This window comes from Staurois parvus, unplaced genomic scaffold, assembly GCF_062004578.1.
Source record: "Staurois parvus isolate SC_StPar_1 unplaced genomic scaffold, SC_StPar_1.0 ptg000025l, whole genome shotgun sequence".
Taxonomy (NCBI): domain Eukaryota; kingdom Metazoa; phylum Chordata; class Amphibia; order Anura; family Ranidae; genus Staurois; species Staurois parvus.
In genome coordinates this window covers 29896491-29911986 of record NW_028317821.1, presented here as the reverse complement: position 1 = coordinate 29911986, position 15496 = coordinate 29896491, and the positions used below count along the sequence as shown (strand labels likewise).

The 15496-nt window shown below is 40.5% G+C and overlaps 1 protein-coding gene across 2 annotated transcripts in view; it reads left to right on the top strand.

The window, feature by feature from the left end:
- Positions 1 to 15496, top strand: part of EEA1 (early endosome antigen 1) — a 157950-nt gene that overhangs the window by 2586 nt on the left and 139868 nt on the right. For both annotated transcript variants that reach the window (XM_089652665.1, XM_089652664.1), the window contains exon 2: positions 10666 to 10752. In XM_089652665.1, coding sequence (XP_089508791.1) covers positions 10666 to 10752 — 87 coding nt within the window. The remainder of the gene's footprint in view (positions 1 to 10665; positions 10753 to 15496) is intronic.

Genomic DNA, 15496 nt, shown 5'->3' with positions numbered 1-15496 from the left:
GGAGTAGAGTGCTGGACGCAGTATCTGGCAATCATAAATGAATCAAATGTACAGTAAACAGGATGGCGCTTAGCATGGAATACATCTGACAAGAGAGAACTTATTTTCCCCCTTATGAATATGTAAAGATGCCTGTGGCTTTAATTCCCCTTTTAATTTTGCATGATACAGTCATCAGATGCAGATCAATACTGATCTAATCCATAAGATATAAAGCAGGGTACTCTCATCCATCCTTTATTGGAGGAGGAAGCCAGCAGGGTATCATAAGTTGTTCATTATTGATCGAGTTGCAGCAGACGTCTGCCCTCCTGCTCGACGTTTATATACACGGTCTGATTGGGTTTTGTCTGGTGAAATACAGCATTCTACTAGATAATGTTTGCACCACTAGGTGTATCTTTCACAAAAGCTGCAGAGTGTTATGAATATTTAAGTATAGGTGTCAGGGACAGTTCTAAAAGGCTGTTAGCACAATGCATATGGATCAGAGTAGGGTGCAGCTGTCCGCGTACACCAACAAATGCAACAAGCTGGATTAAGCACATAAAATACAATGTGTGCAGGTTGTTATCAATGTGTAGTACATAGGTGGGGCTCTGACTCAGAGATAAGAAGTTCAGGCTTTTTTTTTCTACTTTACAAGTTTAAAGCTGATATCCAGGTAGGTAATAAAAACATACAAGCCAATTATATGTCCATGATAAAAAGTTGCATTCCTACTAAGAATCGCATAAGTGGCTGAATCTGGGATACAGTATCAGCCATGTAAGACACATGAGACAGGCTCAGTTATTTGCGCATTTACATCTGTGAGCATGTTTATTGGAAGGGGAAGCAGAAAGCAGATGATCACAGCATTGCTTGTTCATTCTCCAGTTGCAGTCTGGGGTGGGTCCTTCACCAAGCTACCCTGCTTAAAGCAGAACTCCAGGGATAACAGCCATTTTAAAATATGCTGGATTAAATGGGGTTAAGTTCATTGAGGTGTATGTCACATAGTGGAGTTACTTTATTTACTAAATATAGTTTTCCTGAGCACCGGGAGTAAAGCTATTACTATACCTTTGGAGCTCTAACAGGAGATAAATGCTGCCCTGCACAGCAGCCACTTTGTTTGCTATTCCCAGAAACCAAATGAAGCATCAGGGTAATGAAAGGAAAGGGAATATATAAGGATAGGGAGGGGGATTTAAGGGAACCTGACACTTTGCCCTGAAATGGCAAAGCAGCGGTTCTTTTTAACTAGTTGAGGGCATTGGGTGTCCTGTCCTGCTGCTCTGGAAATGATTGGAAAGAATTGCTGTGAAAATACAGCAGCCATAATATTTGCTGCTGTCATAAAATGGACTGTTTGACACAACGTTTATTCACAACCTTCAGTCACAAAGTACAAATGAAAATTGTTACTTTGTATTTACTCATCTGCAGATCACAGGGATGAGCTTTGGCCTGGGTATGACAAAATAATTTGTCTGTTTTTAACTCTTTATTTAAACCTTGGTTTACCCTGCTAAGCCCTGATTAATTCCTTCTTCCCTATCTCCCTTTAACTAATATCGCCCTGTTTGATATCTTTTTGTTTTATTTCTATTTTAGTAACCATAAATATTTAAGCTTTTTTTTTTTTTGTTTTATTTGTTAATGATTTTAGTGTCACTTATAAAATGTTGGTATAATTTTTTTAACAGGAAAAATTATAGAATAAAATATATACATTACAAGAACACTTAATTTTATTTTATTCTTAGCCCCGGTTCACACTGGTGCGACTTGACGGATCAAAGTCGCATGACAAGTCGCACCCTATTTGTGGCTATGAAACTGTTCAAACCAGTGAGACTCTGAGTTGCACCAATTTTGAAAAAGATTCCTGCTCTGTTTTTTTGCAATTTCATGTGTGACTTGCATTGACATCTGTGCCTGAAGTCACACAGATGCCGGCAAGCCGCACATGAAGTATCGCAATTTCAAAGCCGCATTTGGTGTGGACCAGGGCTAACTCCTAACTCTGATTTCATTTTTATCATGAAGGTTCAATTTTAGTTTAAAAAAGCTTTACACCACGAGTAATATTTTAAAGCCCAACTCCAGGTAAATGAAAAATGTTCCCTTGCGGTGGGACTGTCCCTGCACTGCAAAGGTTAAATGCTTATTTAGGTCTGAGGGAAGGGACAAACCATTTTACTTACCTGATTATCCATTCCAGCAGCAGCCAGACCTTTCCTCTTTTCCTGCAGCTGGACAGCCAGACCTCTCCTCTTTTCATTTGCACTGCAGCAGTAGACTGTTCCTCAGCTTCCTCACGCTCACAACAGGGTTACGAACCTTGCAATGGATTGGTGGCATTAGAGGACCTGCGATCTCCAGAGCATAGGGGAGGAGAGCCCGCAGGGACCAGTCTGTTAGCTCGAAGGAAGCTTGCTTGGGTTTGGTAAGTAAAGGTTCATTCGCATGAGAAACCAGGAGGCAATAAAAGGTGGTTGAGCTGCGCTTTAACCACCCCCCCAACTGCCCACCTAAAAAAGGGGTATGCAGCCGCTGCGTGCTATAAACATACTGCCAGAGAATGCAACACATTTAAGTGCATAGGGCTGCTACGCAGCTGCTCTACAACTGTGTGCAATGCATACAGTTGTGGCATGGTGGTTCAGCCTTTTTAGGCCACTTGCAGACCATCTAACATATAAATAAATCCTGTCTGCAATTGGTTATTACAAGATCAAAGCTGCAGCCACGATCTTGGTACTGATTTCTTTTTAGCTGGTGATCTGCTGTTTTGTAAAAGTGATCCAGGTAACTGATCACTTTTATAGTGCTGTGAACAGCCACTCCCCCTCACCACCGCTCTCCCAAGATAAGTGGCCAGGGCTGCTTCCCACAGAAAAGATAGAGGAACATCTGTTCCCCAATGTCTTCTGTGACTAATGAACCTGAAAGCGATGAGTATTTCTTCACTTCTGCTCTCAGATCTGAGCAGTGGATATCAGGGGTTTAATAGACCCATGGGGGTTTATTTACTAAAGCTGGAGAGTCCAAAATCAGACTCCCTTCTGCATAGAAACCAATCAGCTTCCAGGTTTCATTGCCAAAGCTTCATTGAACAAGCTGAGGTTAGAAGCTGATTGGTTTCTATGCAGAAGGGAGTTTGATTTTGGACTCTCCAGCTTTAGTAAATAAACCCCATGATGTCTCCATAAAGAGTACCTGTCACCTGCCCAAAGCTATCACAAAGGGGTTTGTTAAAGGATAAGTTCACCTTTTAGAAAAATCTAATTAATGCACTAAAATGAATGCACTAAAAGTGACCAGAGTATTATTTTGTGTTTGTGTGCATTAATTTTCATTTGAGTGTACTTTTCTAAAAAAATTTGCATTTGTTAAACGGCTGTACAGATATTGCAACCACCACCTTTCTATCCTCCAAGGGCTCTGCTGTTAGAAAACATATAATATTTGGGTGTTCTAAGTGATTTTCTAGCAAAAAAAAGCTGATTTTAAAGTGTGTGAAAAATTAAAAAATTGCCTTGGTGGTTAAAATAGATGGTGAGCAGGTGGCATGTAACTGCCCTACCTCTTGTCAAACACACTCTGAAAGTGATTCATTGTGAAACACATTTATTTTTTGCTGCTGTAATTGGACTTACTGTTAGAGGGTGGCTAAACTTATTCTCCGTGGTCTCACTTAAAAAAGGAACATAGCCATCCTCTTGCTCACTTCTAACATGGATTAGTAACTTTGGACCATGAGATTTGTGCTGTGCATTGAGTAGTACACCTAACTGCAGCTAAATTGTACTGCACGTTCTAAGCAAACAGAAGTGAGCAGAAAGAGGAGAGATTCGGGAGCCCATGGAGGACGTTATAATGAGGCCAAAAAACATTAGAAACAATTTGATGAAAAATGGGTTATAAGGCCATCAAATAGTGGATGTGTATGGATTATTTTTGAAAATAAAGATGTATCGTTCAGTGTCACTTTAAACAGTCCTAAGCTGGCCATACATTATACCAAGGGTGTTTAAGTCAAACCGGGAAGTTTAATTTTACTGGTATAAAAAGGGATGCTAGCATGGCGGTACTACACACAGTAATAAGTGGCAAGTGGGTCCTGTTACTGATAGGCGGCGCACTTGTCGCTGACCAGTCCAAAGACCGTTAATCAAGATGGCAGACGACAGTGTTAGTGTATGCATGGAACAGCATGTGGTGGTGAAGTTTATTATGAACAAAGGCTAAAACCCATGGATATATCTACAGAAGACTGCAAAAAAAAAAATGCAGTATGGTGATGAGACGCTCAGCTGCAGTAAGACATTTGAATGGTGTAAACTTTTCAAAGATGACCTTACGTCCATCAGTGACGATCCTGGCTGTGATGGTTCCCAGCCCACAGCAGTCATTCCTGTAAACATTCACTGGGTGGAGCGCCTGATCCTGGATAATTGATGATTAACCTGTCCTGAAATTTCACAAGAGATGAATCTTGTGGGAATTTTGAACACAATGATGACGGACTGAAACAGACTGTCCAAGGATGGTTCAGGCGTAGTGACAAATCTTTCTACGCCGAAGCTTTCCGGTCATTTACTAAACTCTGGGATAAGTGTGTAAATGTAGCAGGGGAGTATGTTGAAAAATAAATACAGTTTGCATTCCTTGTGCTTTTATTATATAAATTCAAAAGTCCCGGTTTGACTTGAACACCCTTTGTACAATTTTCTTTTTCTAATTTCCTTTAGATTTACAGTGCCTTGAAATTGTATTCTTACCCCTTGAAATTTTCCACATTTTCTTATGTTACAACCAAAAACGTAAATGTATTTTATTGGGAGTTTATGTGATAGACCAACACAAAGTGGCACATAATTGTGAAGTAGAAGGTAAATGATAAATGTTTTTTAAAATTATTTACAAATAAATTTCTAAAAAGTGTGGTGTGCATTTAGATTCAGCCCCCTTTACTTTGATACCCCTAATTAAAATCTTGTGGAACCAACTGCCTTCAGAAGTGACCTAATTAGTAAATAATCTACCTGTGTGTAATTTAATACTAGTATAAATACAGCTGTTCTGTGAAGCCCTCAGAGTATTGTTAGACAACATTAGTAAACAAACAGCATCATGAAGACCAATGAACACACCACACAGGTCCGGGATAAAGTTGTGGAGAAGTTTAAGCAGGGTTAGGTTATAAAAAAAAAATATCCAAAGCTTTGAACGTCTCTCACTGAGCACTGTTCAACCCATCATCCGAATATGGAAAGAGTATGGCACAACTGCAAACCTACCAAGACATTGCCGTCCACCTAAAATGACAGGCCGGGCAAGGAGAGCATTAATCAGAGAAGCAGCCAAGAGGCCCATGGTAACTCTGGAGGAGCTGCAGAGATCCACAGCTCAGGTGGGAGAATCTGTCCACAGGACAGCTATTAGTCGTGCACTCCACAAATCTGGCCTTTGTGGAAGAAAGCCACTGTTGCAAGAGAGCCACAAAAAGTCCCATTTGCAGTTTGTGAGAAGCCATGTGGGGTACATAGCAAACATGTGGAAGAAGGTGCTCTGGTCAGATGAGAGCAAAATTTTACTTTTTGGCCCAAAAGCAAAACGCTATGTGTGGCGGAAAACTAACACTGCACATTACCTTGAACACACCATCCCCACTGTGAAACATGGCTGTGGCAGCATCATGTTGTGGGGATGATTTTCTTCATCAGAGACAGGGATGCTGGTCAGAGTTGATGGGAAGATGGATGGAGCCAAATACAGGGCAATCTTAGAGGAAAACCTGTTAGAGTCTGCAAAAGATTTGAGACTGGGGTGGAGGTTAACTTCCAGCAGGACAATGACCCTAAACATACAGCCAGAGCTACAATGGAATGGTTTAGATCAAAGCATATTCATGTGTTAGAATGGCCCAGTCAAAGTCCAGACCTAAATTCAATTGGGATACTGTGGCAAGACTTGACAATTGCTGTTCACAGACTCTCTCCATCTAATCTGACAGAGCTTGAGCTATTTTGCAAATAAGAATGGGCACAAATGTCACTCTGTAGATGTGCAAAGCTGGTAGAGACTTCCCCAAAAATACTTGCAGCTGTAATTGCAGTGAAAGGTGGTTCTACAAAGTATTGACTCAGGGGGGCTGAATACAAATGCACGCCACACTTTTCAGATATTTATTTGTAAAAAAAAATTTGAAAACCATTTATCATTTTCCTTCCACTTCACAATTATGTGCCACTTTGTGTTGGTCTATCACATAAAATCCCAATAAAATACATTTACGTGATTGGTTGTAAAATGAATAAATGTGGAATATTTCAAGGGGTGTGAATACCTTTTCAAGGCACTCTACCTTCAACTATGTAGTGCAAGGGTTTGCTTGATAGCATACAAATTGAAAGTGTTTAGGTTTGACCTCATATTTATATGGCTTTGGAGAAATTAAAGGAAACTTTACAAGATTGTATAAGGTATGGTCCGCCTTAGTGGATCTTTTACTCCCTATGTGAAAACTACAAAGCACTCAATAGATATTAAAATGCAGTTGCAATTTCTTCTGTTTTCGTAAGCAGTAATCAAGATCAGATTGCTAAATTATGTTGACTACTGTCCAGTTATCTATAGCCAATACAATGCTTGCATGTGGTGGTAAAGTTAACAATTTCCTTTTTTATATTTTAATATTGATGCTGTTAAAACATTCCCATTGTTTGATCTTCAAAAGGAATTTTTTATCTTTAGATGACTGAAAGATGATCTGAGAAGAAAAAAAAAAAAAAGTTGTATGATGAGGTTTGTGGAGTAAGCTGTGTATTGCTGTTTACAGAAGCATGACTCATAATCTGTTATTTTCTATGAAAACCTAACGTTTGGAGAAAATGGAGTCATGCACTGCTGAGTGTATTTATGATCTAATTGCCGGTCTTCTGTCCCCAGAATGCCGTCTGCCTGCAGTGATCAGAGCACATAGAAAGGCCACACCTGTTCAGTGTAGTATATGACTAACATGGACTTTAGATTGTGTTATGATTTCACAAGGAAGTACTGCTCATGACTCAGTAACTTACTTGCCTTACGCTGACTTGGAAAACTTTATAATCTTGACCTATTTTATATTTCCTTCTTGCGGTGGCTTTTGTGTATTGATCAGCTATTCTGCAGAGGAAAAAAATCATTCTTCTGCTTTAAAACAATAGTTTCAGATTCAAACATTTATCCTGAGATGTTGCGAAATACAGTTTTTCAATTTTTTTTTTTTTTTTGAAATACTGGAGTACCAGCTTGTATATACCCCCTTATTACCAAGCCAATTTTAAACTGAAACAAAACCCAAGCGGTAGTAAACCACAGATTTAAAAAAGAATCTCCTGCAAAGTAATGGCATAATGCATGCATTGCGTACTAGCGCATTATGAAAGACTTACCTTAAAACAAAACCCTCCAGTGGTGCGCTGTCACTGCTGACAGGGCTTCCATCTTCACCGGTCTTCCTTCCAGGTCACTTCCGCACGGGCGTCTAGGGACACAGCACAGTGCTCTGAAGGAACAGTACGGGTATGCTGGCTGTAAAAAAAAAAAAAAAAAAAGTGAATACCTCGCCGTTTAGGAGATATTAATTTTACCTACGGGTAAACTTTATTATAAGCTTATCTGTAGGTAAAAGATACAAAAGTGGGTTTACTTCCACTTTAACAATTTTTTTTTCTCAAAAAAAGTTCCAATCAAGGCATGCTGCAAATGCTGTCTCGGTTGATTATACTCTCAACCAAACTGTCAATCAAATGTCTGGAGCCATAATTGATCGCATGTGCAGCACCATGGCAGTTGCAGATCAAACCGAGGCTAAGATGGCATCATTCTTGGCTGAAAAGGATAGTAGGGTTTACTTCTGCTTTAAGTTTAAATTGCTGTGATAGTATGACAATTACTCATGCAACACTGCACCCAAATGAATTTTATAGAATGCATAATAAAAATGAATGATACTGTATATAATACAGTATAAAATCTGGTGGTATTTAATAATCACTGGGTTTTTATTAGATAAAGGAAAAAAAATTGCTTCTTCCTACATTTATTTTAACCCACGCCTCTCCTCCTCCAAAACAATCCCACTCATTGGTGGTCAGAGGCACTTTTAACCCCCTGATGTTTAAAGAATGGGTACATTTTTTTTCTTTTTGCCCTGACCTAAACAAGCCCATCCTCACTTTCCACAATACTGAGATCCAGCATTAGAAGATGGGATTGTTTAGGTCAGGGCAAAGGGGGCAAAAAGAATAAATGCACTCATTTTTTTAAAGGAAAAAAAAACGGTGGTCAGTAGCACTTTAACCCCCCCAAACCTTTAAAGTGAAATCGTATTTTCAATGGTTGTCAGAGGCACTTTATAGCTTCCCATCTGCTGATCCCTCTTCCTGGCTGTGTTGACAAACATTCAGCCTATTCACAACACAGGACAGGAGAACAGGCTGAATGTTTGCTAACACTATAAGGTTTACACTTGTGTTGGCTGTAATTGGTTTACATCAACCACATGGTATAGAACCACTCTGATTGGTTCTGTACATTGTGTCTGTGATCTGAGCTGACCAGTGATAGTTGGGGTTCTTCGCTATTAATGAACACACTGGCTGATCAAGTGTGTTTTTGAAGCACCATTTTAAAATGTTGCTCCAAAGATCTATATATCCACCACTCCTCTATTTAACCACTTCACTACTGCCGAACGTTGTAAAAGTCCTTTTATTTAGAAAAAAAAAGTATGCCCTGCAATAAAAACTGACAAGTGTTCTACTTTTGTCTAAAACAAAAAAAAAGTTTTTCCTTTAGTTGCACTTTAAAGAGATTCTGTCGCCTTGGTCATTTAGGGCAGAGTAACAGAGTCAACCAGCCATTAATATTTGAGCATTTTTCATTTCTATGCATTTTGTTTATTAACTTTTGTGTTTTAAGAATACCCTCAAAAATAAATCCTTTATTTTGTAAGTAACGGTGATCTTGTTTGAAGAGAATATTTTAGTGTCATTTTACACAGGGAGATTCAGTTGTTTCATAGCATGCTAACAATTACATTTTCAGACCAATTTAGCAAAATATTAAACGGGCTGCTTAATATGGTTCTACAGCTTCAGGCTATGGAGCAAAATAATGTTCAAGATCTAATTGCAGTCTGTAAGTCTGAGCTACAGAATGTTTTCTATTGGGAGAGGATCACAATCTGCCTCCTCTAATCCAGACCTGATTGGAATTTCCCAGGTAACATGATATTTCTTCAACTGGGACAATTGGGATGCATGGCTAAGTGGTTAGCACTTCTGCCTGTCAGCCCTAGAATCTTCAGTTCAGATCCCAACCATGGCACTACCTGTGCCTGCCTGGGTTTCCTTTAGGTGCTCTGGGTTCCTCCCATACCTCAAAGACCTGCTGGTAGGTTAATCGGCTCCTGTTTATATTAGTCTTAGTATGTGTGTGTAGAGTGTAAGCTCCTCGGGGACAGAGACTAATGTGAATGTACAATATATATGTGTAATATGTAAAGTGCTGCATAAATTGTTGGTGCTTTATAAATACCTATACTAAATATACAGGAGAGCCCGCTGAGTCAGGATGGCAGAAAGTTTTCTAAACATAGGAGGACATTTGGCTTGATAGAGGACCTCATATGTACTAGTAAGGTTAATACTCCAATTAGGTAAGTAGTATGTATTTGAAATAAAACGGAAAGGAAGTTTGTAAGGACTGGAGGTCATGTTGGACTGGAGTAAGATAAAAAGTGTTTTGTAAAATTTTAATTGTTTATTTAAAAAAAGGAAAGTAGTGGGGCATTTTTTACCTTAATTCAGGGAATACATTCTGGTAAAAACACTTTGACCTTATAACCACTTTCATTTATTTACAGTGTTTCCAAATACAGAGATGTGTGGGGTTGTTTTAAAATGCTTCTACTGCTTATTGAAAATATGTAAATATTTTAGCATGCATGATTTGGACACAGATGCACTTTAACCACTTTTGGACTACCCACAGTACATTTCCTGCTACCTGTACCATGTGATTAGCTGTAGTCAATCACAACCATAAGCAAGCTGTTCATGAATGTTAACTCATTCATGACAGCTAAAATTATTGCTTATACAGTGATCACCTCCTGTATAAGCAATAACAGTGTAAAAAAAATAAAAAATAAAAAAATCCCTGATCACACCTCCCCCCCCTCCCCCCCACTCAGAGTAGTTCAATGTCACTATGGTAGTCTTCTTTAGAATGTACACTAAGCTGTATATGCGCAGCTAAGTTTACATTCTGGTTCAGAACCTTTGTGGCAAGATGACTGAATTCCTGTGCGTATATAGGCATTATATCAATCCGCTCCAGTCAATCAAGATGGCCACCTAGAAGAAGCCAGTAGAAGATGCCATCGGTGACGAGGGGCCTGGCATCACTGAAGGAGATGTAAGTATTCCAGACTTTAGTTCCTCTTAGGGGGGACAATGGAACCTTTTGCCTAGGCCTCAGGTGCCAGCATTTTATTTAATTTTTCACAGCAATAAAACCCAAACTAATATTGTGATTTGGTAATGTTGATGGTAGTGATTCATGAACATTCCCCACTTAAGATATTCATCTTACATTAGTCTGTTATGTTCTTTTGCTCAGACTCCTGGAAGAGTTGGCACTCAGAATTCTGAAACAGATCCTTCTTCGGCTCCTGGAAACACCGTTAACAATGAAAGCTCCTCTGAGGTCAGTTTTATTCTTTACTTTGTTGATCCCTCAGTTAAGTGTAGATTGCCTCATCTCAATTGGTTTGAGCATGTATACCATGTGACTTGCCAAAATCCATGATTGTCAATAACATGTTTACGAACCCTCCTTACAGCCTATTTTTTCACACTTGTCAATCACATTCAGGTATCACTGAAAGGGCAATATTACCCCTCTAGAAAAAAACTTCATGGTTCCTCTTTACCTGGCATTTTAGAATGATTCCTAAGAGCTGCATATTGTATTGACAAAGTGGAATGTTTGTTTTTTTTTTTGTTTTGTTTTCTCAACTCCTTTCTTGTTGAGGGACACAGGAAATCTTTCAGCTTCGAGTTATGCTGCCATCTACAGGAGGATTGGACTATAGCAAACAAAAAAACTGTAGTGCGTTCCACGATATCTCCTTCTACTACCATGCCTTAGTTTTTTTATGAATAACATTTTATTAAATTTTCCACATGTATATACATACATGACATTTTAAAAAGAAATAAAGATAAAGAAAAACAAAGGGATCATCGATGCTAGTAACATGGGTAGAAAAATAACAGTATGCAATGACAATAGGGCAACATTGGAAGGATGATCAAGTCCGCACAAGTCAAGCAGGTTGACCAGAGGTGTAAACATCCCACGGGTTCCACACAGCTTCAAATTAGATTATAGAATCGGCATGTGAAGCGGTTAGATATTCCATTTTTCTGATATCTGCAATAATCTTAAATAATGTCAACATTGAGGGAGGTGTAGGGGAGAGCCAGCTCATTGGAATGCTTCTCCTGGCCGCCGTCAAAATATGCACAGAGAGTCTCCTCGATGGTCTAGAGAGACCTGGAAAGGGCAGGCCCAATAAAAAATAAAGAGGCTCAAAAGGGAGAGAGGAATGTAATACCAGTTGTAATAAGGCCAAAACCTCTTCCCAAAAAGGAGTGATAAGCCTACAGTCCCAAAAAATGTGAAAAAGGGAGCCGGTTTCCCTTCCGCAGCGCCAGCAAGCAGGAGAAGCACTCAGGTTACGAGAATGGAGCACATCAGGGGTTCGATACCACAACATTATGATTTTGTAAGCATTTTCCTTATAAACTACACACATAGAGGATTTGGATGCGTTCTCCCATATTTTCTTCCACTGCAACAAGTCAATGTCACAGCGGAGAAACTGGGACCACTTACGCATATAGCGATGGGTATCAATAGTTAAGGGAGGGACATCCAGCAGGAGCTTATATGTATTGGAGACTGTGCCCTTTTGATGTGGGCCCTGAATACACAGGCGCTCAAAGGGTGTAGGCTTCTGCAAAGTCAATGAGGGTGACAGGCTGGAGAAAAAATGGCGTATCTGCAAATAAACATAGAAGTGCTGAGGAGGTATTTGGGTATTTTTTTGGATGTTGGAAAATGATTTAAATTTCCGAGTTACGGGATGGACCAGATGACGCAGTTGGAAAAGATCGGCTGAGGCCCATGGGAGCATGCGGTGTAAGGACAAACTATCTGGAAGGGAGGGATTAAAGAGAACATTAGTCAGAGGGGAGCACTCGGAGGACAAAGCGAATTTAGCCCTGCATCTCTTCCAGATAGACAGGGAGAATTGCATGGGTCCAAGTAAAAGGTGTCGGTGAGAAGCGATGGCCACCGCTGACATATCCCAAAGCAGAGAGCATAAATGGGTCGGAGTAAGTTGTAAGGTTTCAATCTCAGTCCATTTGTTAGAAGGGCGTCTGGTGGACCAGGAGATTAAAAAACGAAGGTGGGTGGCATAGTAATAGGTCACAATATCCGGTACTCCCAAGCCTCCTCTAGAGCGTAAAGAAAGGAGTACAGTACGTGCAATTCTATGTTGTTTGTTGTGCCAAATAAAACGTAAGAGAGATTTTTGGATAGAATTTAGCTTGGACATAGGGATGGGGACGGGGAGAGTTGCAAATAGATACAAAAGTTTGGGCAGTACGGTCATTTTTATAACATTTATACGTCCAAGAAAGGAAATAGGTAGGGTGTCCCAAACTTTTAAGGAACGGGAAATAGCAACAAATAGGGGGGGGGGAAATTAGCCTCATATATGGAATGGTAGGAGGAAGTAAGGTTGGTACCCAAATACTTCAGTGAGTGGGTACACCAACGATATTGGTAAGATGCTTGGAGAGAGGTTAACATGTCGGGTGGGATATGAAGTGGGAGTGCTTCGGTTTTGGATGTATTTACCTTGTAGCCTGACAGGGTCCCAAATAATTGTAAGGTTTTATGAAGAACCGGAAGAGAGGTGCAAGGACTAGTTAGAGTAAGAAGGATATCGTCTGCAAATAGGGACAATTTATATTCACGCCCATGGGAATGTATCCCTCTTATGTCAGGGTTAGATCGAATGGCAGTGGCCAGCGGCTCTAGGCAGAGGATAAACAGTAAAGGGGAAAGTGGGCACCCCTGCCTTGTACCGTTCGACATCCTGAAAGAAGGTGAAAGAAACTAAGACAATCTGACCTCTGAGGACGGGGAGGAGTAAAGGACCTTCAGGGCCATCACAAACGGGCCCCGGAAACCATATCTCTCCAAGATCATAAACATATAGGGCCAGCTAAGGCGATCAAAAGCTTTTTGAGCATCCAAACTCAGCAATATAGCAGGGGATGAAGTTCTGTTAATCAGGTCGATCAGGTCAATAGACCTCCTGGTATTGTCCGCAGCGTGTCTGGTGGGCACAAAGCCCACTTGGTCCCTGTGTATGAGCTTGGATAGGAATCGGGAAAGCCTATTGGCCAAAATCTTAGTAAATATTTTATAATCAGAGTTTAACAGGGCAATGGGGCGATAATTGTCCGGAATAGAAGGATCCTTATCAGGCTTGGGGATAACGGAAATATAGGCACGTGAAAAATCAGCCTGAGGGGGGACACCTCTTAAGAGATCCTGTAACAAAGAGAGAAGATGGGGGGCCAAAATGCCTATGAATGTCTTGTAATAAGAATAAGGCAAGCCATCAGGTCCTGGTGATTTGTGAGAAGGGAGCTGCTTAATTGTATCATACAGCTCCTCAGATGAGATATCGGCATTAAGGGCCGAAAGGTCAGAAGGTGATATCTGCGGCAAAGAGAATGACTCAAAGAAGGCATTGAATGACGTTTTACAAAAAGGAGGATGGAGATCTGGGGTTAAACAGTTGTAGAGAGTCTTATAATATGATCCAAAAAGTGAGGCCATTACATGAGGGTCATATGTAGGTGTACCATCTGATTGAAGAAGATGGTCTGGTAACGAGGGAGAAAATTGCGTTTTAAGCCTGTTGACTAGCATACGGTGGGGCTTATTGGAAGATTCATAAAATTTCTGTTTGACCCAAAGAAGTGATTGCACAGCTCTATGTGAGTCAAGAGCTTTGATTTGGTCGCGTAGAGAAGTAACCCTACGAAGATGAGTTATGGACGGCTTGATTAGCAGTTGACGCTCAGCTGAGGATAATTGGTGGATGAGAGAAGTCTTGGCACTGGCTGAGGACTTTTTCAAACGGGAGCCTATAGAGATACATATTCCCCGGAAAACGGCCTTGTGGGCTTCCCAAAGTGTCGAGGAAGAAGTCACTGAGCCAGCGTTGTGTTGGAAGTACATATCCAATCCCCGAGAGAGTTCTTCACGGAAACAGGCAGTAGTGAGAAAGGTCTCATTGAGACGCCAATGACAAGCTTTCGGTAAAGAATCAGGGAAGAAAAGATTCAGAGACAAAGAGGCGTGATCGGACCATGTACTGGGATTGATTTCGGATGAAACCAAGAGAGGGAGTAAGGGGGAAGAGATAAAAAAGTGGTCCAAGCGGGAGAAACTCCGATGAGGGATGGAGTAGAAAGTATACTGTTTATGAAGGGGATGTTTGATCCGCCAAGCATCAAAGAGACGATGTTCCTTTATCAATTTGCGAAAAGATTTTGAAGAGGAACACTGCCACTTCGAGGGGGTGGATTCAAATAGTACTTTCCTATCCTTGTGGGGGGACATGATTAAATTAAAATCACCTCCAATGATCATATGTGGTGTGGTAAAGACATTCAGTCTAGCAAGGGTTTGGGAGAGGAAATGTAATTGACCTGCGTTCGGGGCATACAAGTTTAACAGGATAAGGGGGGAACCAGCAAACATACATTCCAAAATGATATAACGACCCCGTGGGTCGACTTTAGAGGAAATGACCCGAAGGGAGCAGTGTGTCCGAATCAAAATAGCCACTCCGGCTTTCCCAGTGGGATCAAAAGCCGAGTAGGAGTGGGAGAAAAACCTTGAGGCAAAACGAAAAGAGCCAGTCGACTTGAAATGGGTCTCCTGGACAAAAATAATATCTGCTCCTGAGGATCGAAATTCCTTCAAAGCCATCCACCGTTTTTGGATGGAGTTAAGACCTTTGACATTGTACGATAATAACTGTAAAGCCATCATTAGATAAACATACAAATAGCAAATGTACCCAGATAAAGAATAATGGAGATAGCATCGATGAGACAAATCTAAGAACAGTAGGGACATGAAACATTAGAACTAATAACATTGATAGACAAACCAAAAAAATTACAATAAAGAACATAGATATCCGTATGGATATGAACTTGGGAAAGACATCGGCACCCAAGTCGTCCAGGCAAATGTCTGGACGTGATCGGGGGCAACATGACAACCGGAACATAGAATTCGGCAAACCCGGCCAAAAAGATACAGCATAAAAAGGCACCCAGCGCAAAAA